The 26,649-nt window shown below is 38.2% G+C and overlaps 1 protein-coding gene across 2 annotated transcripts in view; it reads left to right on the top strand.

Annotated features, from left to right (window-relative positions):
* tspan4a (tetraspanin 4a) overlaps positions 1–26,649 on the top strand; it is a 201,212-nt gene that overhangs the window by 132,926 nt on the left and 41,637 nt on the right. For both annotated transcript variants that reach the window (XM_085407106.1, XM_085407099.1), the window contains one exon: positions 282–356. In XM_085407106.1, the coding sequence (XP_085263232.1) occupies positions 282–356 (75 nt within the window). The remainder of the gene's footprint in view (positions 1–281; positions 357–26,649) is intronic.

Raw genomic sequence — 26,649 nt, forward strand, 5'->3', positions numbered from 1 at the left:
GTTCTGCCTCTCTCTGTACTCTTGACCTGTCAGTTAGAAACATAAAGGCTTCAGTCGCTCCTATTTGGCTGACTCTTCTTTCCTTGACAGTCTCTGCTCATTTCTTGCTTTCCTTACTTTTCTCTCAAACACGCTGGTTTTCTCTTCTTTTTATTGTCCAATTCATTTAGTCTCCACATAAAGACTCCTATTATCCTCCTTTGTTGTCCTTCTGTACTGTACTGATAAATGATGAGTTCAATGACTCATTTGTCTTCACTCTCCACTTTGTGTCTCCACAGTTCTTTATCCTGCTCCTGCTCATCTTCTTCCTGGAAATTCTGTCTATCATGCTTTTCTTCATCTACCAGGATGAGGTAAGTTGCCACTATTACTCTCATCGTGTTATATTTTATGGGTTTTCCTCACCTGTGCAAGATATTAATGACTGTAGAAGAAACTCTCCAATACATTGCATGCCCTTCATATGTCAGAGAGATTGTCGATGTTTCAAAGTGGGGCTGGCATCCAAAATGATGCAGCTCAGTAGCAAGGTTGTTTTGAAGTTCATACAAGCAGTGCTGCGTATGTCAGCTGACATTTTGCATAAACAATGGCTCAATGGGGCTCGGGCTGGTGCACACGCGCCTTTGGAGAGATGTCTGTGTCACAGTTTCCTTTCCTTGTTAATAAATCATATTTCATCTCTGCTCATCTATTTTGGAGGAATTTCGTTGTAAATAAACAAGTCAGACAAGAGTAAATAAGGTGATGAGCCATCCCTCTGCTAATATGAATTTGTAATCCCTTCACATTTTCAGCTGAGGTTTTATTAATGCATTGAACGGATATGTTAAATTCCTCACATATTAGTTTTAATTATGGGCTTGAGGGCTGGCTTTTGAAATAGGTATGAAATTTTAACAATCAGTAAAAGAGCTTGATTTATGCCTTGTTTAACGGTAAAGACACAGATGAAAGCACCGACACTCTCTGCGTTCTGTCCACAAACATCCATCAAACTGAGAATAACAGACGTCATGTTGACAGTGGGTTTTAATCAGACTTGATGAGATTAGTGAGATTACTCAGCGAATTACACTGCAGAGTAAGTCTGGGTCAATGCAATCAATGGATAAATATTTTAAAATATAGCGCTTTTTATCGCAGTTCCTTTATGTTGGTCATCACAACTAAAATTACAATTAGAAATTGAACAGAAATGAGTGGGCAAATTAAACTGCAGTGAACAATAAAAACAATTTGCTTTTGTATAATTTAATGGTTCCCCCTTTAAATATTTTGTGTAACATGCAACAAAGTATTTTTATTTCATTACTGGAGATAAAAATCTTGATTTCATTCAGCTTTTTTTAATCAATAAATTATCATTACTCGTAGCAATAATTGAAAGCCACAGAGACTGTTCGTCTTACAAGCAGTTCCTAAACAAAAGAAATAAAAGCATTTTTTCATTGTAATGTAAAATTAAGAAAACGCCTCAAGCAAGCTGAAGTTGGACCATTTTCATGAGAAAATTATGCTCGTATTTTTCTTTTATGCCTTTGATTTCATCGATTGAAATCATTAATCATTTAATCATCAAGAGAAGCAGGCAAGTGAAGTGGACGCAAACTGTAGAGCCTTGTAATTAATTACTGGAAATTTCACAACTGCTTCCATTACATTATTCATCTGCTGGGACAGAGACCGCTACCACCAAAGACTTAGGCCAAGGACAACCCTGGTAGTAATTTCTTTGTAGATTTTGGTAAACAACAACCTACTTTGATATTTCCTTGTGTTTTTATTCGGATGATGTTTCCAGCCGTAGACCTTGGACCTGCGTCTACTTTGTTCTGGCTTTTATGTCTTCGCTGCTATAATTCTGGCACGATCATAGAATTGCTTAATGTGTCATATTTCCATCACAGTTTGTCTCTGGTACTCTAATTCTCTGAATACTTGTGGACTTGCAGGTTCCTCTGGGCTTTCATCCAATCAGCGGTACTCTGTTTAGCCTTTAATGAATGTTGTCTTGTGTCACGCCTCACCTTAGTATCTGTGTTCCTTAATGTTGAGTGTACCCCATTATTCAACCTCTAAATAATTCAGTTTTGTCTACCCAGGAGGCGATTAACGACAGAACAAAGTTTTTAAAAAATGTTAGGGATTCTGCAGAGCTTGGGCACTGTGGGAAATCATTCACAGTAAAGAATGGGTGGCCATTAACAGGGTGAACTCTCTCGCTTTTTAAACAGCCAGACGCAGGACACCTAAAAGTATTATTGTATCTTTATATAGTAGAAACTGTGCCCTAATGGAAAATATGATTACAAAAAAATTTGAATATTACAAAGTCCCCCTCAGGAAACGACCGCATAAGTCATTTTTGTGTAAGCTGTTTTTATGATCTAGTTATTCTTTCATCCGTGTGATGTCACTTTAATACTGGATGGAACTCAGCTCTGTGGTAATCTAGAAAATCGAGCTTTTAGACATTTTATAAAAGGGCCTGTTTTGACACAAACCATTACTTTAACTCTTAATCAAGCATAGATGGTCAAAACAAACCTGAAATGGCTCCAGGTGGAAGTTCAGCTCCAGTTTCCAGATTGAAAAATGTCTTCTAACTTGGAAACAAACCTGTTAGTTAATGCACAATTTGCTTCACTGCTGCTGTTGGTAAAAAACCTGCATAAAGCAAATGATAGATGCATGTTTGGTGCTCAGAGCATAATGCACTTTCCTACAGGGTAGCATACTTACTGATTTTACTTATAACAAGCTTGAGTCTCATTGTTGACTGAACATTAAATCATAAAAAACACTCTTGTTACGTGCTGCGTCTAGAAAGACCAAACACAGAATCCAGATTAGGCACAGCTGATAAAATGAGCTGCTATTGGCCATCAAATGAAGAATCAAAGTCCAATAAGAAAAGGAAAAAAATAAAGTACAAGGGCAACACACAGAGCACAAGCAGATGGTAATTAGATATGTACAGGTGCAAAGGAGTTACAGACGGCTGCAGATGAAAGTCACAGTCACAGTGGAGGGAAAGGAACAAAAATGGGAAGTAAAACCAAAATTTATCAAAAAAAACATGATGTGACCAGAAGAAAAATAAGTAACAGAAACATGAAGACACTGAAATGTGAAGACAAACATTAATCATGACGACAGAGACAAGCGAGCAAGGAAATGGGAATAAGATAACACTAGAAACAACAACAAAGGATGGGGAATCCACGGGGAACATGACAGCTTTAAGCAGTTTCAAGATATTTGACATCCATCCATCCACTTATCCAATTAAGGGCTGCCGAGCCGTTGTCACAGTGCAAGAGGGTCATTGCTCGTTTTAGTTAGCTGTACCTAAACAAGTAGTAGGTTTTTTAGTTGTAGGAGAACATAGTGTAAAAGTCTGAAATGTCTTGTTATAATATAGATTTTTTTCCACCCAAAAGAAACACTGTGGGGTGTTTATTATTTGGGGAGAATTTACTGTGTTATGATGTCAAACAGAAATGTTATTGAGTACAGACGTACAAACACCTCCTCCATCACTATAATAACATCCTGGAAGCTGCTGGGAGTACAAGACAATGTCTTTCCTCCCGTATGCAAAGCCCTCCAGTTACCATAACTTAAACCGAGTGCAGCAGTAGGTGCATTTTGATGAACTCCATCCCCGTCTTCAGGGATGGTCACGCTTAGTGGTCTGCTTTATTACACCTGCTTTAGCACTGATAAAAAGCTCTGTGATGTAGCTGCAAGCTACTTGCAACAGCCCACACATCTTGCATGCACCTGAAATGGTCATCGTTTGTTTCACTTTGTTGGCTACTAAGGATGATGAAAAGGTCCTGTGAGGTTAACTTCAGTGGACCCAGCGTGGCTCAGAATGTCAAAGGGAATAAAAATAAGTCTGACTCGGGGTGGGGTGGTGGTACTGAAAATTGATGTATGGTGCTTTATACTATCTCCATGTGGGTTTACTGCCTTGTCCTCTTGGCATTTTTATCACCTCGCGGGAAAATTACCCCATCGGACAAGCACCAACAAAGCAACAGAAACAGCAGATCACTTGCACTATTTTGTTTAGGGATCAGGAGACTGGCAGCACTATTAGAAGTACAATGTGACGCATACTGCTACCAATAATATCATACGTCACAGTAGCTGTATTATTAGTTGAGCCGCAGAGAAAATCTAATCTCATAACAACAAAGGTCTCTGCATTAAATTAAGTATAAAGGCTAATGAGCCTCTCACACCTCTTAAGTGTAGTCAGTTAATCCAGTGCTTGTTAGCACAATAATATGCCAAGAAAATAAGCGCTTAGTGTTAATCACATATTTAAATGACGTCTGGTGTGTGGACAGTGTATTGCTTCTCCAAAGTATCCTAAACAAGGAAATATCAGGAGAAAGCCAGTTCAACCAATAACATTCATGCATGGAGAGCTGAAGGGGAGGTGGAAATTCCAGGATCCGTTTGGCAAGTTGAAAGAATTTCATTTCAAACCTTTTATCATTTATAGCAGCAGCTTCAAGACCCCAAAATCAGTCTTTCTCTATTTGTCATTCACAAGCCCAGTATCAAAAAATCAACAAAACAAGGGGCCCTTATCAAACACAATTTCCAATACGTCCCAGCGGTGAGTTCAGCACACATAATTTAAACCATACCTGCAAGCTGCTGATCAGGAAGAACCTTCAAGTTGGAGGCATCGAGAATAATGTGAGGTGTTTGTAAGCAACAGTTTGTAGACTTTAATCTCCAGACATGCGAAACGGGTGTTAAAAGGTCTCAACCAAAGTGCAAGTAATAGAGTAAATACTTGGAAACCAACCACTGGAAAGTGGTAACACTGAAAAGGTCAATACAAGTGATTCAAATTATTGGCCGTTCCTCCTCCGGGTTCTTGATAAGTTACCCCCAGGGTCCATATAAAGCTGTTGCACAACTATATTGATAGGACCTCTCGTCCTAACCAATCAATAATGAAAAAGCTGTTTGTGTACACTGATTTAGAAAGCTTATTACATTAGCTTCCTGTACACTGCAGTAGATTGTACAGTTGTATTGGTTTTACAGCCGTCCACTGCAGAATGAAACCACCACATATCAATATTTGGTTGTGAGTGCAGAGACACACACAGACTCCTTTACTGTGTGAGCGGCTGAAATGAAATCAATCAAATAGACATATCTATGAAGTAAGAATGCTCTTTGATTTAAGATTCAAATCCAATATCTGCTTGACACCAACACTGATACCCAGCAGACTTCTGCATCTGCTGGGATTTTTGAGTTCAAACACAGTCTGCAACAAAGGCCCTGTAGCAAAAATGTTTCATTTTGACATATATGAGTTAAAATGAAAAGAAGAACTCTGCTCTCAGATACTCTTAAACTGCTCTGTGTCATCAGCCTGTGATGTTCTTTTTTTAGGAACACTTATCATATTCACTTTTCAACTGGAATGATTTCACCTCGGCGTGCTCCGTCTGCTTCTGCTAAGAAAATGCGACAATAGTGACATTAGGAGTTTAGATTTAAATTGAGGGGTTGAGAGAAAGGAAAATTAACATAATAGTGAGAACTTTAAGTCAAGAGTATATCTCTTAAGACCATTAAAGGCAACTTGTCTTGTGAAGCCATACTCTTAGAGGGATTAACAATGAAAGTTCAGACAAAAAAAAACAACAACAATGACAACAACAAACTTCACAGCTCTCAGTAAGGTGAGGAATAAACAGGCAGTTTGGTGAACTGCTAATCATATGATATAATACACAGCTCTACAAGTGCTACTATTGTTTATTCAGTTATGTTCTATTAAAATCCTCTGAACTTAAATAACTAAAGCCTTTATGTTGTCACTAAAAATATAAATCATGCAAATCTGATCTGCATTTAGATGATTGCATAATTCAGCAATGAAAAAGTTGCACTACTAAAAATTTGCTTTTTAAGTTGTTTACGGTATAAACAGATTGTTTTTTATAGACTTCATTAATATGAACTGCTTTCCTCATTCATAATTCTCCATTTAGTTGTTTTTCTGTTATCTGTGGAAAATAAATTGAATTCAAGCAAATTTCTTGTGTAATTATGCCCGATTACAAAACTGCAACACCAGTGGATTTGAGAAACGTATTTCTGCTGTCAGAATCACAAAGCTTTCATTCATTGTCATTTACTGTAATGTTTGGTGACTGCATGAAGCCTCTTCTTAGGAGTTTTGTTCAGCCTTCTCGTAAAATCAAAAAAGCCGATAAGCGGCATAAAAAGCAAGCGATTTGGGCTTTGTTCTGCTGTGGCTTCATCATAACATGAGCATCATTCTAGAGTGTAGCTCATCCTGTCAGGATCATTTGTGTCCTCAGCTCTACACGTTGGTACTCATGAGGTAAGAGCAAGATGAGATATTTCCTCAGTAGGTGTCTGTCATGGGTAGCAGTAATTTGGGACCCGTCAAGGTGAGCTAATGCAATCGTAAAAAGGAAGTCACAAAGAGCTATGGCCAGGCTTACCCACTACACCAAAAGGGTATTGGCCATTAAAATATAACATTAAAATATAATAGTGTCCCTGTTTCTTGTTGTACTGTAACATCGAAAAGCTTAATATGAAATACTGGCCACATGTTTTTGCGACTGTTAATCTCAGACAAACAATTAGTTAATGGTTTGGAAACAAGCAGCTAAATCATGAGCCACTGATGTAGAAAAAAAGAAGTCTTGATGTACAAAACATGTAATATTAAATATCCTTTATAAATATTAATTCATGCCTTTTCCTTATGCAAATGAACAGATCCAATCAGACCTAATAAAAAAAATGTGGTACTATGAGATATAACTAAAATCACTGGAATAGATTCAATCAGTGGATCTTGACTGACTGATTTCCAGTCAAACTTTGATGTCCGTTGTACATATTTACATTTATAAATGTACATAACCACTTAGCTTACATTTCATTTTATTTTGACAGTAAAATAAACTGGCATATAAAAACAGTAATGAGATGGATTCTCTTAAACATTTTCCATGGTTTGGTAATGATGGTAGAATTTTCCTATATTTACTGGATTACAATCAAATAGCTTAAAAACCAGTGTTATTCCCATTGATCCCAGGGCTAACTACCAAATGAAGTCATGCCAAACTTAAATCCTGAAGTTAATCAGACAACAGATGACAGAGGAAGTCAGATATTCTCAAAGCTTTCATGAACGAGTGTCAATTTAGGAAACCAGGCTGTAGTTGAGGCCTGCAGAGGAATAGTGCACACATCAAAAAATAAAAAAAAAAATACAAAATCTGGAAACCAATCATTTATTTATTAACCATTAAGCTGCCAGAAAGATTCCCTGACAGTGTGCGAATGGGGTGCAGTTTGTCACAGTAGCCAAGCAAAGTAGTAAACGTAGACATTGGCAACTGCCCTAATTTCAATCATGCCTGTGATGGACTAAATAGGCTGTTACTGTCAGTCTGCAATGTGTTAAGTTTTAAAATGTAAGTTGTACTTTTGGTTTATGTTTTTATGTTTCAGTTCATAGGATGGTTTAGTCTTTTGGCCTTTTTCAGTTGATTGAACTATTTTTGAGGAACAAGTCAGGCTCCACTTAAAAGTACAAAATGCTTTTTTCTTATCGCTGTACATGCCAGAGAGAGTTTGTCATGGAAACTCCTTTGTTTTTGGTTTTTGTTAAGAATGCAAAGCTGTGACACCATGAGTGTAGTGGGTTGCTGGGTTGAGCTTCATGTTAGCACAGATACAGGAGAGAATCATCAGTGTAATCAATTAGTAGCAATGCCATGTTATTCATACATATCCAAAGAAAAGGAATTATAGTGCTACCCAGTCCTACCTTTCTCTTATTAAAAAATAAAGAGGGGGTGTTTTTGTGCTTACTCAAGTTAATCGAATGTTATTGGAGAGGTTTATAGCAACTCAAAAAAAAATAAGCGACTTAAACTACTTCTTTTAATGAATGAATGCATAGGTGCAATCAGCATCACAATGTGTCATTAAGAGGGAGGCCTACGGTTAAGGGTTGTTTTACAAGCCTCTAAAGACTACAGAGAACAGATGGTCCATACAAATTTGCTGAACACATTTCCTATGTACCCATAGCTGCAATATATTGTGTTGTAAATCATTCATGTGCTAAATAGATGGGTTAAAGCAAAGCATTATTAAATAATCCTAAGTGAACTTTCATGCCTCTGTGAACAATGAAGTGAAACACCTTTCATCTTGTTGGTTGGGTTTGAAATTAATATCTAGTTTTTCCAGCGAGAGAATGGATCGTGGTAAATTTTGCTGACACGCATCATTTCTCATGAGATCCAGCACCTGTTTCTGCTGTCAGGCGCTCTCACATCAGTGTCTCGTCTTCTTGGCCATGTTCCAGTTTTGTTCGCCTTAACGTGAAAAATTGGGAAATAACTTGATACGGGGAGGGAGAGAGAAAATGTATCCGCTTGTAAACAATCTACCGTACTTCATATACAGCTAAAGAGCAACCGTTCATGCAGTAAAGGAATCTACGGTACATGAAACCCACTGAAACCCTGTTTAACGTGTGATAGCTCCACTTTTTCCACATCATTACTGTTCTGGCATCAGCCATCAAAACAATTTAGCTTGTCAAGATATCAAAATGCCACACCGCTGTCAGAATACATTTCAAGCGTGAGAAATTTTCATTTCATGCCGACTGCAGTAATGCAATTAAGTAAACACCCCTGGCTAATCAAGTTACTAAAATACACCCACGTCAGGGCGATGTTTATATGAGAGACAAATTGAGATGATCGGCAAACCGACAAGACATTTGTTTGTGGAGTGCTGGAATAAGTGCAGCGGGGGAATATGCAGTTTGATTACTGCAGATGATGTTGAGGAATTCCAAACATGGTTATTATAGGTAATTTGAATTGCAATCAGGCAAAAGGCAAAAATATACTTAAATCTCGTCAACTTGTAATTGAAACCCGATATGATGAAGAATGTTGCATTTATATCACGGTGCTTTATAATTGAGGATTCTAATAAGGACAAAATTAACATAATGAGGAGTTTTATTCCTAAAAACAAGCAAAAAAGATGAAGTGTTTTTTGATTTGTAAATAGGGTCTCCATGTATTACATTCATAAACCACTACCAACATTATCAACATCCACAAGTAAAGTATGGCAGGATGGGGATTTTAACAAAAGGTCTAGGGTTAAGTCTAGGGGCTCTGCACTATAGCAATACCTCTTTAGGGTGCCTGTCTGTATTGGTGACCTTGAACCCTTTCTCTGGCACCTGCCTAGAGTGTGTTTACTTGTGTTTGCAGGCAGATGAAAGTCAGAAAGCTGAGCCATAGGAAAAAGTTTAGGAAGTATCCTATCTGAATGAGAGGATGAACAGAATATTTGTCTGAACTATGTTCAAATGGTCCCAGTGGAAGGATAGTCTCAGAATATGTCAGTCTCCTCAAGAATTCTTTTTACACTGAAGAAACCTGGTTTCATCAGAGTTTACATAACAGGACAGCGTGTTTCTACTCTGAGGTAAAAGACGGGGCAAAAGAATCTGAAAGTCAACGTGACTGATTGCGTATGTGTTTTTACGTCTTTAAACCTAGTTTTTTTCCTGCTCTATCGGTGCATCATTTTTATGCTTCAAGTCATGCCTGCACGTCAGAGGGATTCTAATTTCAGTTTCACCTCTCAGTTGAACTACATTTTTCCTTCCTGTTAATTCAACAAGTTCAAGCCTACTTGAAGTTGGACTCCTAGGTATATTTTATTGCCTCAGATTATATATTTATTTTCTTAAGATGCAGCACAGTAAGAGCTAGCCTAATGTCTTAGGTACATGCAAGGCCTACATCAGTGGTTCTGGTGTTATGGATTGAAAAATAGAAACTAAGTGTGGTTACTTATCTGTAGAGAGTATTTCACCTCGTGTCTGATAAAACAGTGTCAGTTGAGGGGTTTTATCATAAAATCCAAAAAGGCTTCTTGCAAAGGTTTACAATCCCTCTGAGCACTGTTAGCCTCAGGTGAACATCTGTGATATTACAAAGGCTTCACTGGCTCTTTAGGACAACATATAGAGCTGGGTGTGCGCTCTGATAGTGTGAGAGTTTATTTTGTTGGAAAAATCACAGTGGCACAAAGTGTGACATTACTAGGCTTGTTTAGAAAAACTCATTTGGGCTGTGCTGAAAAAACATGAAAATTGCCCAATCTGGCTGGTTGTCAGATTAAAAATATTTTTAAGATGCAAATTAGTTTGGGCAAATTTGTGCAGCTTACCTCCCCCAATCAATTCCAAAAGTCACACTAAACAACTCTTTTTCAAGACATGATTATAATGGAAATGGAAATCCAACAGTACGAATAAAAAGCACACAATGTAAAGGAGTTTTGTTCCAAAGACTCACAGTTTGAATGAAATTAAAAAATGTGTCATTTAAAATACCTTTCAACCCCAGGTAGGCCAAGTATGGAGAAAAGTAAGATAACATACATATATGTACAGTGTTGTCTTCATTTTACATGCAAAAAAGTATGTGTGGCTCCCAGTGTTTTCTTTTCCATGGAAACTGGGTCCAAATGGCTTTTTGGGTGTTAAAGGTTGCCAACCCTTGCCCTAGAGTATGGAGGAATCTGTCCCTAAAAGATGTCACCTTTTTTTAATGAATAAAGATTGTTACCGTCAATATCTATTCAGCCAATCACATGACAGCAGCAATGTTTATATGGGTAATCATGTCGACATGATGAAGACAGCCTGCTGGATTTCAACACGAGCATCAGAATGAGGTATAATGTGATTAAAGTGACTTTGGATGCGGCATGCTTGTTGGTGCTAGAAAGACTGGTGTGAGTATGTCACAAATTACTGGTTTACTGCTGATCCGCTGGGCCGCAGCACCCACCCGGTCACTCCTGTCAGATCAGAACAGGAAACTGAGGCCACAATTCACACAGGCTCAACAAACCTTGACAACAGAAGATTAGAAAAACATTCAGCAATTGGATGAGTCTCGATTTCTGCTGTAACTTTCGAATGGTAAGTTCAGAAATTGTTGTAAACAACATGAAATCATAAAATTCAACCTGCCTGTATTGACGGATTAGGTTTGTGATGGTGATATTTTCTTTAACACTTTAGTACCAACTGAGCATCGTTTAAATGCCACAGCCTACCTGAGTACCATGTCCTTACTGACCACAGGGTACCCATTTTCCGATGGCTGCTTCCAGCACAATAACACAGCGCGTCACAAAGCTCAAATCATTTTAAACTGGTTTCTTGAACATCACAATGAGTTCACTGTACTCAGATGGCCTCCACTGTCACCAGTTCTCAATGGGATGGATTCAAGTCGCATCAGGTTGGTATCATGGAGGTGAAGCCAGCAAATCTGCAGCAGCTCTGTGATTTGTTTCCAGCACCTTTTTAAATTAGTGTGATCACAGATATAAGGCAGTTTGAAGCAAAAAGTATTAGATAGATAGATGGATGGATGGTGTGTTCAGATTTTAAAATTCTCAGCACAATTTCTACCAGGGGTTTGTATCAATCATTGCCTCAGCATTTTTTTTTTAAATTTGAAATTCTTGCTGCAGTCTGTCACTGGCTGTTCCTGTCTGGAACACATAAAATGAGCTATCCTACGGCTGAATCTTAGAATAAACAATCCAACGTACCAGAGTAACTGGGATGCCAAAGCTTAGTATTATACAGACATGGCTAAATTAGCTGTGTTCTTTGCAACTTTTGTCATTTAAATAATTAATGACTTTTTTTAAATAAACAAAAGAGTCAAAGCCTCAGCAAACAAGACCAACTTATAATAGCCGCAGCAGTCAGCCTGCACATGCACCTCTCACCGAAGCACATATAAAAGGCATTTGTGCTGCTCTCTTTTGCTGCCACAATGCTGACCTGAAAGCTTTTCTTTGTTGATGCTGCTGGTGCTGTGCATGCAGCATTTCAATAACCCAACCTCGACTACAGTATCCACCTGTGAGGCTCAGAGTCAGTGCTCCAGAGAAGTTATTATTTTTTCATCATTATCTGTTTGATTGTGATGAGTCACAATGGCAAAGGCGTGACGTCAGTGCGAACACTGTGTGCACTCTGTTTAGACACAGCAGGCTTTCTGAACTATAGTGAAGGAAATGCAGCAGCTAAAAGGTGATAAGACCTCAGGAAAAAGGATCAGAATAGTTCTGTGATGTAAAACTGTTAAGGACAGATTGAAGGCACTGGATGACAGCTTCAGAAAAATGCTTCTGTTTGCTGTCAATAGCTGCAGGCAAAAGGCTTTAAGAGATATTCAGCTGCACATCAGAATAGTTTCACATGGTTTTTTAGAACATCAACGCTGAAACCAGGCACCAGAGGAATGCCTATATATCAGTTGAATTTCATTGTGCAGCATCTTGTATTAACGCCTAATGCCATGATTGAAGCTGTTAAAGTATCATCCTTCAAAACCTTGATTCCACTGCTTCGCTGCTTTCTGAGAGTGGCATTGATTGTCTACTCGTTTGCCAAGTTTGCCAAGTGTTAATCAGGAACTGATTAGAAGCAGTGGATGGAAAAGAGCTGGGGCTGTATTTGATTTGCCTCAGCTAAGGACAGAGATTAGTCACTTAAAGGGGCTTGCCACCCGCTTTAATAATTAACATATGTCATCACTGCTTCCTTGGACACAAGAAAAACTCCGTCAGCAGCTTTAAATGTGAGACCTGCGTGTCCTGGTTGCTGGCTTTCGCGCTTGAGAAGAAGGTTGCCTACAATATTGAGCAATCTGTCCCGAGGCACAGACAAAACGTAAACCGATTCTTCAGAAGGACAGCATCTCCCTATAAACCCTTTTCGAAATGCAGTGTAACGCTTTGATTTAAGCTCATATTCTAGGGGAAGCAAGTTCTTCTGGAGTCAAAAGAAATGCTCTGGAAAACCTGACTGGCGCATTTTTGATGGATGTCCTGGGCAGAGATGGGCAGTAACTGTAATCAGATTACTTTTTTCGAGTAACGAGTAAAGCAAGGGATTACTATTGCAAAAACGGTAATTAGATTACCGTTACTTTCCCGTAGGAACGCTGCGTTACTGCGTTACTAAAACCGTGATTTTTTTGCGAGAATGTCTCATGACAGTGACGTAAGCGAGTGCGACGTTTGTGACAACAGCTGTGTGCAGATCAACAGTGGATCATATATCGAGTACTGGAGAGAGTATGAGCGTGCAGCGTTTAAAGCGTGGAAGTACTGACCTTACTTTAAGTTTGATTCCATAAAAAGTGACAAAAACATTAGCGTCCATCGTGCGTGGGAAGAAAACTTCTTTTTACAGCGAAAAACCCCCCCCTAAACTTCCAAGCAAGCTCCGAGTGCGCTACCACATAATGGGAAATTCACAGAGAAACTGCCGTATCCTTCCACTGACCGCTGCGGCACACCTGCACCAGGGTAAACCTCCGCCTACCCTACTCCTGCTTTACAGGTGAAAATAGAGCAAAAGGACTGCTAGTCTTTGACTTTATTTATTTTCTGCTGTGTTTTACTTGCATCTATTTGAAAGAGTGAGTGTAAACACACACAAAAAAAAAAATTTATGTGCTGGAATGTGCAGAAAATAGGTTTAAATGTTAAACAAATTTCTTCCAGTCAGTGAATGTTGCATATAATTACATTTTTGCTTGATGCATAAAGTAAAACAAGTTTTAAAAAGGGACTTTTCCATTTGATTACATTTTGTATGATGGATTATGTAGAAAAAGTAGAATTGGGCTGAGAGATCTATCGCTTTATCACCTCTTCAGGTTGTAAATTGTGTTTTTAAAAAGTAATTAAGTAACTAATTAACTAATTACTTTTGAAAATAAGTAATCAGTAAAGTAACGGGATTACTTTTTTGGGGAAGTAATCAGTAACTAGAAAAATTTGCATTTCCTGCGAAAATGCAGTGTGGATGCCTTAACGGCTGAAGATATCTGCTGAAAAAAGCTGAAAAAGTTGAAACAAAAAAAAAAAAAAAAAAAAAATGCCCTGAGCAGGATTCGAACCTGGCCCTCCTGATCAAAGGGCAGCTATTTAGCTCACTGAGCCAAACACTTTCTCACAAAGAAAAGGTGGAGAGATTGACAATTGTGCTAGCAGAATTTGTGCAAAAAAAAAGGGGTGAAAATTCTGCTGAAAAGAGTTCCATCAGCAGAATTTCTGCTGAAAAGAGGTGAATGAGCAGAATTCTGCTGAAAAGAGTTTTTTTTCTGAAAACAGCAGAAAAAACTGAAAATTTTGCTGAAAAGAGTTGAATGAGCAGAATTCTGCTGAAAAGAGGTTTTTGCTGAAACAGAGCTGATAAAGTTTGGATTTGTGCTGAAAAGGGGTTAAAAAAACTGAAAATTTTGCTGAAAAGGGGTGAATAAAATGAAATTTGTGTTGAAAAGAGTTTAAAAAAAGTTTAACTGTTAAGTGAAAGAAATGTTGCCATAAGCTGGATTTGAACCCAGGCCTCCCAGTCTGAGAACGGATGCTTATCTCACTGAGGTAAAGCACAGCTCAGCCCATCATGCAAAATCAGTGACCACATTGATAATGTGTTCCATTCATTTCAATGGTCAAAAGTCATAACACACATCAGCAGAAATAGCAGAATTTTTTAAAGTTTAAACATAGCATTTCTGCTAAAACTTAGTATTTATACTAAATAATATTTTTTTCCTGCCAAATCATAGCATTTGTGCTGGAACACAGAAAGTTCCACCAAATCATACAATTTGTACTAAAACATTATTTATGATTTAGCAGAAACATTGGGACTTGGTAGAAATACTATGATTTACATGAAATACTTTGACTTAGCAGAAGTACTACAATCTAGGAAAAAAGTACTAAAGCATAGCAGAAATTCTATCATTGAGCAGAATTACTAGGATTTAGAAGAAATACTAAGATTTGGCACAAACACTGATGTGGCTCAAGAACCTTTATTGTGCAGTTATACTATGATTTGGAAGAAATACTATACTTTGGCACAAATACTATGATTTGGAAGAAATACTATGTTTTAGCACAAATACTATGATTTGGCTCAAATACTATAACTATCCTCGGTCAGAAGGAGAGGCTGACATCCAGGGATTAGATTACCACAGGTGGAGTTTATTGCGGTCAGATGGATGGTACAGGGAGGTATGGCATACAGTAGGAGGATGTGGAGAGGTGATATGGTGTGGTTTCTATGATTAAGAACAGGGTATGCATTACAACATGCATACAGATTAAAGATTAAGAAAACTGGTAACAAATTCCTCCACTACAAATCAGTCTGATGCCACTTTTTACAGGGTTCCCGTTTACTAAGGCACTACCCAAAAGGCGCCACAAGAGGGCACTCCAACACAAGAGATGACCTATTTACACTGATGCACTTAGTAAACAGCCCCTACTTAGCCACTACATAATACAGTGATATTACAGTATACAAATTCACACGAATACTATGATTTGGCAGAAATACTATGACTGAGTAGTAATACTATAACATAACAGATTTCCTAAAAAAAACTATTAAATTGCAGTAATTCTATGACTTGGCAGAGATACTACGTTTTAGCACAAATACTATAACAACGCAGAAATACTATGACTTAGTAGTAATACTATAACATAACAGTTCAATGTTCTTGCACAAATACCACAATATGGCAGAAATACTATGTTTTAGCACAAATACTGTGATTTGGTATAAATACTATGATTTGGCACACATACTATATTCCGCAGATACACTATAACATAACAGATATGCTACAACTTAGTAGTAATACTATAACATAACAGAATTATTATTTGGGCACAAATACCACGATTTGGCAAAAATACTATGATTGGGTACAAATACTATGATTTGGCAATAATACTGCATTTTAACACAACTACTGAGATTTAATTGAAATACTATGATTTAGAAGAAATACTATTACTCCATACAAATACGATACTTTGGGACAAATACTATGTTTTGGTTCTAATACTATGATGTGCAACAAATACTATGATTTGGCACAAGTACTATGATTTAGTACAAATACTATGATTTGGCAGAAATACTATGACTTAGTAGTAATACTATAACATAACAGATTTCCTAAAAAAAAACTATGAAATTGCATTAATTCTATGACTTGGCAGAGATACTACGTTTTAGCACAAATACTATAACAACGCAGAAATACTATGACTTAGTAGTAATACTATAACATAACAGTTCAATGTTCTTGCACAAATACCACAATATGGCAGAAATACTATGTTTTAGCAAAAATACTGTGATTTGGTGTAAATACAACGATTTGGCACACATACTATATTCCGCAGATACACTATAACATAACAGATATTCTACGACTTAGTAGTAATACTATAACATAACAGAATTATTAATTGGGCACAAATACCACGATTTGGCAAAAATACTATGATTGGGTACAAATACTATGATTTGGCAATAATACTGCATTTTAACACAACTACTGAGATTTGATTGAAATACTATGATTTAGAAGAAATACTATTACTCCATACAAATACGATGCTTTGGGACAAATACTATGTTTTGGTTCCAATACTATGATGTTCAACAAATACTATGATTTGGCACAAGTACTATGATTTAGTACAAATACTATGATTTGGCAGAAATACTATGCCTTAGTAGTAATACTATGACATAAAATATATACTATGGTTTTGCAGACATACTATGATTTTGCACAAATACCATGATTTGGCACAAATGCTATGATTTAGCAGAAATACTATGATTGGGTACAAATACTATGATTTGGCAATAATACTGCGTTTTAACAACAACTACTGAGATTTGATTGAAATACTCTGGTTTAGCAGAAATACTCTGATTTAGCAGAAGTACTATCTTTTGGTAGAAATTCCTGCTAAAAGGTACTATTTCTGCGTTTTAGCAGAAATACTGTAATTTGGCATAAATACTATAATTTGGGATAAATACTATGATTTGGCACATATAATATATTCAGCACATATATTATAAAATAACAGAAATATTTGGCCCCAAAACCATGATTTTGCACAAATACCATGATTTTGCAAAAATACTATGAATTGGCAGAAATACTATGATTTAGCAGAAATACTATGATTTGGCAAAAGTACTTAGATGTAGTAGAAGTACTTTGCTTTAGCAGAAATACTATGATTGAGGAGTAATACCTAAACATAGGAGAAATATTGATACACAGACACACATACACAGACAGTAAAGGGAACAGGAGCTGTGGAGAGTCTGGGCTTGGTATATGTAGGTCAGTTAAATTAGCTGCACCTGCTGTAGTCAGCCCTTACACACACAGACACAGAGAGAGGTGTGAGTTTTCTTCAGTGTATTTCTGACATTCAGGATTCCCCTCGAACAAATGGCCATAATTTCCTAACCGTAGAGGCTAGAACGGTCATTCAGGCATCGTTTTATTCAGAAGAGATGGGGGAATCTTCAGGTCTTCATAATTCAGAGATAAAACATAAATTCTTAAAGATATATGACTTGTAATACACTGTAACTGAGTAGAGGCGAAGCAAAAACTGCCTTGACTTGCGCTCAAACAACCTTTGGTAACTCTAAATCTATATGGAGCATCAAAATCATTCTTTCACCGTAAGAAACAGCAGGCTTTGGTGAACAGTCATGGAAATTTTCAGGGCTCTGTGGAAATCCATCAAAAAGATATGACGAGAGAAAAAAGTGGTTCATTTCCAGAGATTGAAATCTGATGAAATCTGAGCGAGGGACAAATTTCCTACCCTCAAACAAGTCCAACTCATTTCAGAACGGTAATAGGTGAGAAAGAAATTCTTGAATTGTGAGCGTCAGGAGTGTCTGAACATATACGGGGACAAGCCTCATGTCTTAACTTCGCTTCGTTAAGGAGATATGACAATTTGAAAATGCCTCTCATTAGAGAAATCCAGCGGTGATTTTGAACAAACTCTCCATTGAGTTTATATGGAGAGTTTTCTGACTTTGTGTTACTCTGAGGAGATTTGCAAAATATCTATGAGTCCCACAACAATGATAGTGACATTTTCTGAAAGCCAGCAAAAATACCTACGTTTTGGTGTATAATTTGTGGGGCTTGAGTGGAAATTGAGCGAGTAGCAAGAAGTTGTTTGGACATGAAGAGAAAATTCAAACAGTTTCACTGTCCCCTCTGAGTTAATTGCATAGCAACCATAGCAACGCATGTATTTTCTGAAAAATCACAATTTTGCAACTGAAAACTCAAAGAGGGATAAGATTAAAACGGTAGAAGATCTGAAAAAGCTGAATCATACAGGAATAGCCAAATCATTTGAGAACATTTTAAAGTTTGAATGAAGTTTCTAGGTGAAAGTATGAGGCAGTAGTTAAGTTTCAAAGACAAGAAAGTTTTAGCAGAATTGTGGAAGTTTCCCATTCATTTCAATGGGACAAATTAAAGGAAAAAAGTGTAATATTTTAAAAAGTATAATAGTAATAAACACCAAAAGTCATAGCCGGCATTAGCAGAAAGAGCAGAACAGTTTAGAGTTTGAACGGTGAAAATAGCACAAAAATTGTGGAAGTAGATCCACGGCAAAAAGTGTACGGAAACACCCGGAATAATAATAAAGAAGAAAGAGAAACAGGATCTCAATAGTGTGGATGCCTATTAAGGCATCCACACAATTAGTTACTGATTACTTTTTTCAAATAACTTGACCAACACTGGTCCTGGGAATGTAATTTGGACTCCCTTTTCAGAAGGATAAAATGGAAGTATTTGGAGTAAACAAGCCTTTGCCAGTGAGTTTAGGGGGAGTCGATAGGTGAGGAAGGAAGAAATACTGTGGAACATTTAGGCACATGCCAACAATGCAGAGACCAACAGGTTACTAAATCACACCGACATGAAACAATTGAAACATAACTAATAGAACCTGCATTTGGGATGGTCCTGAGGTATGAAGCTACTAGAGTCACTATGACTTCCAGATTTCAAGTCCACAGCTTATACTTTGATCAGTGAAGCTGAAATTCTTCTTTTTTAGAATAACTAATGTCATTGTGGAAGATAAAGTAGGGCATTTTTTATGCAGTTTGGCATCTTAGAGTGAAATAACGTGGCCATAGGAAATCCCTGGGGACTTTTATCATTGATCTTTCCTCCTTTTTTATTAGTGCCTTTATCATTTATTTTTTTTGCATTCTGACTCTGTCTTCCCCCTCATGGCACAGGTAATGGATATCCACTGTTTGGAGGGAGCAAGTGAATTGAGGCATTTCTCTTGTCATTATTTCCCCTCCTCTGAAATCCCTGTCTTGTATTTCTTTCTCCTGGGCTGTCACTGATGGAAAGCTTCTTTTCTTTGCTTCCTGTATTGCCTGCCATCCAGAGTCCAAAAGTCATATAACCACTTCATCTTCCCCACAGTGTATTTGCGTTGCACACATTCTAACCTGCGCTGTGCCCTTTTGGCTCATTCTCTCTCCCTCTTTTCCCATGTTTACTTTTTTCCTGCACCCAATATCTTGCCTGCCTTCATCTCGCTTCTCTTTTTCAAATCCACATCTTTCTGGCTCATCTTGTGTCTGCTCTCCTCCCAATATACATCTCTTATCTCTCCTTGTATTGCTGCCATATAAATTATTGATGGCCCATCCTTGACTCGACTGGTGTAGTCAAAGGGCGACCCAAGTACCGAGGACAACATCAATACCAAGCTAAAAGTGCAGCTGTGGCTTGTGCACTCTCTGCTTGACTAACTTTAACCAGAGTCCCTCTTTACTAATGACCTACTTAGAAAAAAAAAATGCTAATTTGAATAAAAAGTTTTCTCTTTTTCTTTCCCCTCTCTTTTTATTTTAATTTGCAGCTCTTCAGATGACTCACAGCTCACTTCAGTCCACTCAAATGGGACATAAAGGCCCCGTGCGCTGGATTCTTACATCACTTTAGACATTGTTGTTGGGATGTCATGTTGTAGCTTGTGGCACCAGTTTATTTAGAAATCAGCGCTTCTTTATTGTTGCAAGAAATTACATCTGTTGTCATTTTTCTTTTCATTCAGAATTCTCTTTCATCTTCATATCTTTGAGGCATCCGAATTACGATTTATTTATTTTTTTTTTTACGTGTTTACGGATCCTAATGCAGCGTCTAATTGTGACTGAGCAATGTCATTTGCAGAGAAGGATGCCACCAATTATTAAGGAAACACCCAAATGAACAATATTAGGAAACTGCCTGTTCAAAAAAAATAAATCAGAAATAAGAGAATCAGTCATTTTAAGTGGCACATCTCACTGAACTCCTTTGTTCACATTCTTAATGTTTTCTTACTTCATCGCTTCTGGTTATCAGAGCATTTATTGTCAGCAACTTGGTACAGTTGGAGTTGCTGTTTTTGTCATTTTGATGATTTTTTATCGAAAAATGCAGTAACAATACTGTAAGGTGTGTATATACACACAGTATATATGGCAGGTATTCTCTTAGAGAGTACGCGAAATGAAAAACAGAATAGACAACAATATTGTAAGCTTGTCAGAGGTAGTGCTGTGCTTCTGGCGAATAGGCTTCTTATTTTTATTGCTGATCAAACAGAGCGGGTAAGACAGGCCTAGTTGCTGGCAGACCTTTCTCAGATTCAGACTGGGACTTTAACACTAGGAAGGCCCAGGCTTCTACCTTTCTACCTTTAAAACCCGCCACCAGCCAAATGGCTGGTAGGCTTTTAGCTAAGCTTTAGCTTCAGGCAAGTGGAAGCTAAATTGGCTAGTCATTCATATGTAAATTGGGTTGTTACCTGGGAATTCTGGAGGGAGGGGAGTGGGGGTGTGTGGATGAGGGGGTGGGGGAGCTGCTAAAAGCGGTGAGCTTCCTTTTGTTTCATCTTGATGCATTCTCAATCATCCAGGGAAACAAATCTCCAAAAGTCACCAACTTGGAGTGTTTCAGTTTGCCATCTTAGGGAGAAATCAACACACATGGGTGTATGTCCTTTGTTGCTGAGATTTATTGATAAAAACAGTACAAAAAATCAACCATTTGTACACATTTTTACAAATAATTATAAAAAGTGAGTGAGTACATTTCAACATTTTCAGCAATCACTCACAATCCTGGCACTGCCATGGTATCTGTAGTCTGCATTTACCTTGGCTTGGCTTCCTGATCAATTGTCCACTACCAAAAGGAAGCCAAGCCCTGTGATCACACCTTGTTTTGTTGTAAAGGGTGGCAGGGCTTGGCTTCCTTTTGGTAGTGGAGCATTGATCAGTCGTCCATTGTGGCATCAATGTGATCACACCTTGTTTTGTTGTAAAGGGTGGCAGGGCTTGGCTTCCTTTTGGTAGTGGAGCATTGATCAGTCGTCCATTGTGGCATCAATGTGATCACACCTTGTTTTGTTGTAAAGGGTGGCAGGGCTTGGCTTCCTTTTGGTAGTGGAGCATTGATCAGTCGTCCATTGTGGCATCAATGTGATCACACCTTGTTTTGTTGTAAAGGGTGGCAGGGCTTGGCTTCCTTTTGGTAGTGGAGCATTGATCAGGAAGCCAAGCCCTATATATATGATACAATCTCACTACACTTAGCCTAATCCTTCATTGCCCTGAAGAATTCTGTGGTGTACGGACCTCCTCTCCAAGGAAAGAAAATGCAGAGAAGACTCACCACTCAGCAGGCCTTGGAAATGATCCTGAGGGAAGTCGACCCTTGTGACTCGGATGGAGAAGACCTACAAGTTCAGCCGGATTCGGACTCAGAGCTGTCTGATCAGTCTTCCGGTTAGTTGCATTTCATGTTATTTCCTATTTCATTTCAAATAAGTAAGTGGATGTAGTTTGTAAGTAAGATATTTCAGACATTATTCTGATACAGAGGAGGAGATACTGGACCTTCCCATTGCTCACAATTTGAATTTGTTCACACTGCAGATGAGGAGACTGCTTCTGCACCTAAAAAGAGAGCTTGTTTGGGGACTGAGACAGCGAAAGATGGCACAGTGTGGCGTGAAGAACAGGTGGGGACCTGTCTCCCTTTCACCCCAATAGAAGCGTACGCTGCAGATGGAGAGCCAACGGCTAAGGCCAGGAGAAATATCACGAGTCGCCTTCGGAGCTTCCTGTGTTTCATCACTCTTGACATGCTTCGTAGCATTCAAGAATGGACTGTTCAACATGCACAGCAAACGGAGCAAGGTGTGATCACATTGATGCCACAATGGACGACTGATCAATGCTCCACTACCAAAAGGAAGCCAAGCCCTGCCACCCTTTACAACAAAACAAGGTGTGATCACAGGGCTTGGCTTCCTTTTGGTAGTGGACAATTGATCAGGAAGCCAAGCCAAGGTAAATGCAGACTACAGATACCATGGCAGTGCCAGGATTGTGAGTGATTGCTGAAAATGTTGAAATGTACTCACTCACTTTTTATAATTATTTGTAAAAATGTGTACAAATGGTTGATTTTTTGTACTGTTTTTATCAATAAATCTCAGCAACAAAGGACATACACCCATGTGTGTTGATTTCTCCCTAAGATGGCAAACTGAAACACTCCAAGTTGGTGACTTTTGGAGATTTGTTTCCCTGGATGATTGAGAATGCATCAAGATGAAACAAAAGGAAGCTCACCGCTTTTAGCAGCTCCCCCACCCCCTCATCCACACACCCCCACTCCCCTCCCTCCAGAATTCCCAGGTAACAACCCAATTTACATATGAATGACTAGCCAATTTAGCTTCCACTTGCCTGAAGCTAAAGCTTAGCTAAAAGCCTACCAGCCATTTGGCTGCTCTCCGGGTTTTAAAGGTAGAAAAGCCAAATGGCTGGGCTCTGGGCCTTCCTAGTGTTAAGCGAATCCTGATGTTTTTAGACACAAATTCTTTTGTTATCCTGATAAATAAACGCTGTCTGTTACAGATTAGCAGGACTGATAACGTTTGCTGCCTAGCTGCATCATACATACCCATAGATGGTATCAAAGGTCGATGTTGCTATCGTTATATCACCCAGTTTTGAAGACATGAGCCTACATCAATGGTTTCTACCATGCTTTTTTAAGATAAAATGCAGGTTTAAGATTTTTCTGCAATGGATCCATGTGTTTTTTACTGTCTGACATCTGCAGTGGTGCTGTGTAAAGTTGTGGGTCAACTGGAGGAGGTGAAGACAACACTGTTGGTACTTATATATTACAAATTTTGCTCGAATTCTTGTTTTTTGGTAGTATTTCTTAGTATGTGAATATTAGTATTTTAAAAAAAACTACTATGTACTTCCTGGGTGACGCGCTTAAAGGCTAGAGAAACGGACCATTGACCCTGGAAACTAAAGAAAATGATTGATGTAAATATTATTGCACACCTGTGGTGAGTGAAGCTATAATTGGTCTGTTGGTATATTTGTATCACTACACCTCGAAGAAGGCGCGACTGATGTCCATTGTGTATTTTTTATGTCTTTATCCCTGTGAAATATAAGCCGTTTATTCCTTTTTTTAAAATATAATGTTATTTTGTGTCTTTTTCTTTTGCTTATAACTGTTCCCACTTTTCATTTTTGTTGCCGTGTGAATCATTCTGTTATTTTCTTATCATCAACTGAAAGCTGTGGTCTTCAAGAAATGCTGCAAAAATCCAAAAGAACAGTGTGGTATCTGCTACCAGGAAGTCAAACATCGTAGCCTCAAAATGCTCATGTTACATAGAGGTTTGGAGGAGACCAAAGCAGGGCAAAAAATAAAGGGAGAAATTTGATTCATTTGAACTACGTGAAACAGGCGTTTCTCTGTCCTCTCCAAATAAATGATAAAGTAGAATAAATCAGGAGGCCTAGAAACAGAATTATTTAGAGGCAACAATAATTCAGGCCTTTAGGTTTGTCAGATTGTTGCTAGATTTTCTCCTTCCTAGTGTCCCTGTTTCGCTTTTAATACTTTTGTACTTTCAGAGCAATTCTTAGCTTATTGAGTTAGAAGGAGCAGTTCCTTTCTGGTAGTGTCTTTTGAGGTCTTCTGTTACTACTTCTCAGAACTAGGGCATCCTGTGTGCTCTGCAGGGGTAAAATGTTAAATGTAAAGGTTTACTCTGTTTTTCTCTGTTGGTTTGCTGTTCTCTTTTTCTGAGATTTCCACTTGTATGAGAGGTCAGCAGTAAAGTTCACTTGTCTGATGAGGACACATCGAATGCTGGCTGAATGAGAGAGGCCAGATGGAAAACGCATGTTGTGAAACCAAACGTTTCCAGTTAAGTTCTGCCACACAACATAATGCAGATTCCAAAAAACAAAAAAAAAGATGCAGTTTACTGCATGACAGGAGCAGGAGGGGCTGCTTTCCCCATTTAATTTGTGAAGATGTCACAATTTTAAGTATTATAAAAATGCACTTCACTTCTGTGATTGTTGTCCCCATGGTAACAGATAATGGTTATGTGTTAAGGGGTCCAAAAGATCATACCAAGAAACAGCTGGGACTATTTGTGAGTGCAGCGCTCACTTGAAAATAATATTAAAAAATAAATTAATTTAAAAAAAAAAAAGAAAGTAATTATTTTTGGTAAAGTATCTTGTTGGCACTTGGGGATTTGGTATATACTCACCACCCCCACACAAAGCTGTGTGTGACAGATTTACTGAGCAAAATTTCGCTGTGAATATATTAAGCTGTCACCATTAACCGTGTTTTACTGTTTATGCACATGTCCTTTCACTTTGATCAAGGTCTTTTTATTGAACAAAGAATTGCTTCCAACAACAATTATGGCAAAATTAACAGACAGTTGTGCCCCCACCCCCCCAGAACAGTGTAACTAAAACCCAGCCAGAGAGGAAAGGAGAGACAAAATAACATAAAATAAAATAAAGTTACAGATACAAAGTAAATAATAAAATAAATGAACAACAGCAAGAGAAAAAAAAAACAAACAAACAAAAAAAAAAAACCCCACTCACACGCACATTAAGCAATAGTATCCGGACTTAATCTTTCAAAGTAAGTAAGAAAAGGTTGCCATGTGTCATAGAACCGCCGAACCGAACCTTTTACAGTGTAGCGGATCTTTTCCAGCTGAGTATAGTACATGACATCCTTAACCCATTGCCCATATACAGGTGGAAGTGGCTCTTTCCATTTCAATAATATCATTCTACGGGCCAAAAGAGTGCAGAAGGCCAGAAGATCAGAGTGTGATTTGGAAAGACTGGCATCACAAGGCGTCACTCCAAAAATAGCTATAAACGGGCAGGGTGCAATTGGAACACCAAATATGTTGGATATGGTTTCAAATATGCTTTTCCAAAAGCTACCCAGTTTTGGACACGCCCAGAACATGTGAAATAGGGAAGCAGGCTCTCGTTTGCACCGGTCACATGTGGGGTGAAACCCATCCTTGATTTTGCTCAGTCTAGTTTTAGACCAATGGAGACGGTGAACAACTTTGAACTGAATCACCACATGTTTAAGGCAAATAGATGATGAAGAAATGCTATTGATTATCTTGTGCCAAGTCTCATCTGTAATCCGTTGGCCAAGATCACTTCCCCATCGTTCCCTAAGTGATTGCAATGTGGACAGCCTAAAATCACTCAACAGCTCATAAACATCACTTATAACCCGCTTAGCATTTGGCTTAAAATCAAAAATATCATCCAAAAGGGATGGTGGTGGACAGGACGGAAAGCAGTCAGTATTAGAAGCAACAAAATTCCTGAGTTATAGATACCTGAAAAAGTGTGACTGAGGGATCTTGAACTTGTTCACCAGCTGTTCGAATGAGGAAAAGATATTGTCCGTGAAAAGAGCAGCCATTGACGTTATTCCCAGCTTTGTCCATATGTTAAATGCCTCGTCCGTCAAGGATGGGGAGAACATGCAATGTCTATGCGGTGGTGCATTAAGAGAGAGTTCAGTCTGTTTAAAGTGCCGTCTGAGCTGATACCATAACTTCAGTGAGTGGACAACAAGAGGATTCGTGGTGAAGCTGGAGATCGGTCTCGCCAGAGGTAATCTGGCACACAGCAAAGACACCAGGGAGGATTGACTCACCGATAGCCGCTCCAGTGTTACCCATGATGATGATAAATTATCATGGTCTTTCATCCAGTACAATAATGCTCTTATATTAGCTGCCCAGTAATAAAACAGAAAATTTGGGAGTGCCAAGCCTCCTGCGCTCCGCGGTCTTTGTAATACACTCTGTTTCAGCCTAGGTGGTTTTTTGTTCCAAATGAAGGAGGAGATTTGACTATTTAGATTATTAAAAAAAGACTTGGTTAAAAAAATTGGAAGACACTGAAAAAGATATAGAAATTTCGGGAATATAGTCATCTTAATGATATTTAATCTACCACCCAGCGAAAGAGGCAAGGACTCCCACTTTCCAAAATCCTCCTTTAGTTTAGACAATAAAGGAAGATAATTAGTTTTATACAAGTCTCTATGATTCTGCGTAATCCAAATGCCCAAGTATTTGAACTTGTTATAGCTGAGCTTGAAAGGTGCTAAAATAGACGAAAGTTCCCCGGTTATTGTACCTAAAGGCATTGCCTCACTTTTCCCGAAA

This window comes from Rhamphochromis longiceps, linkage group LG1, assembly GCF_057381845.1.
Source record: "Rhamphochromis longiceps isolate RC_006_pf linkage group LG1, R_longiceps_female_GT1.1, whole genome shotgun sequence".
Lineage (NCBI taxonomy): Eukaryota > Metazoa > Chordata > Actinopteri > Cichliformes > Cichlidae > Rhamphochromis > Rhamphochromis longiceps.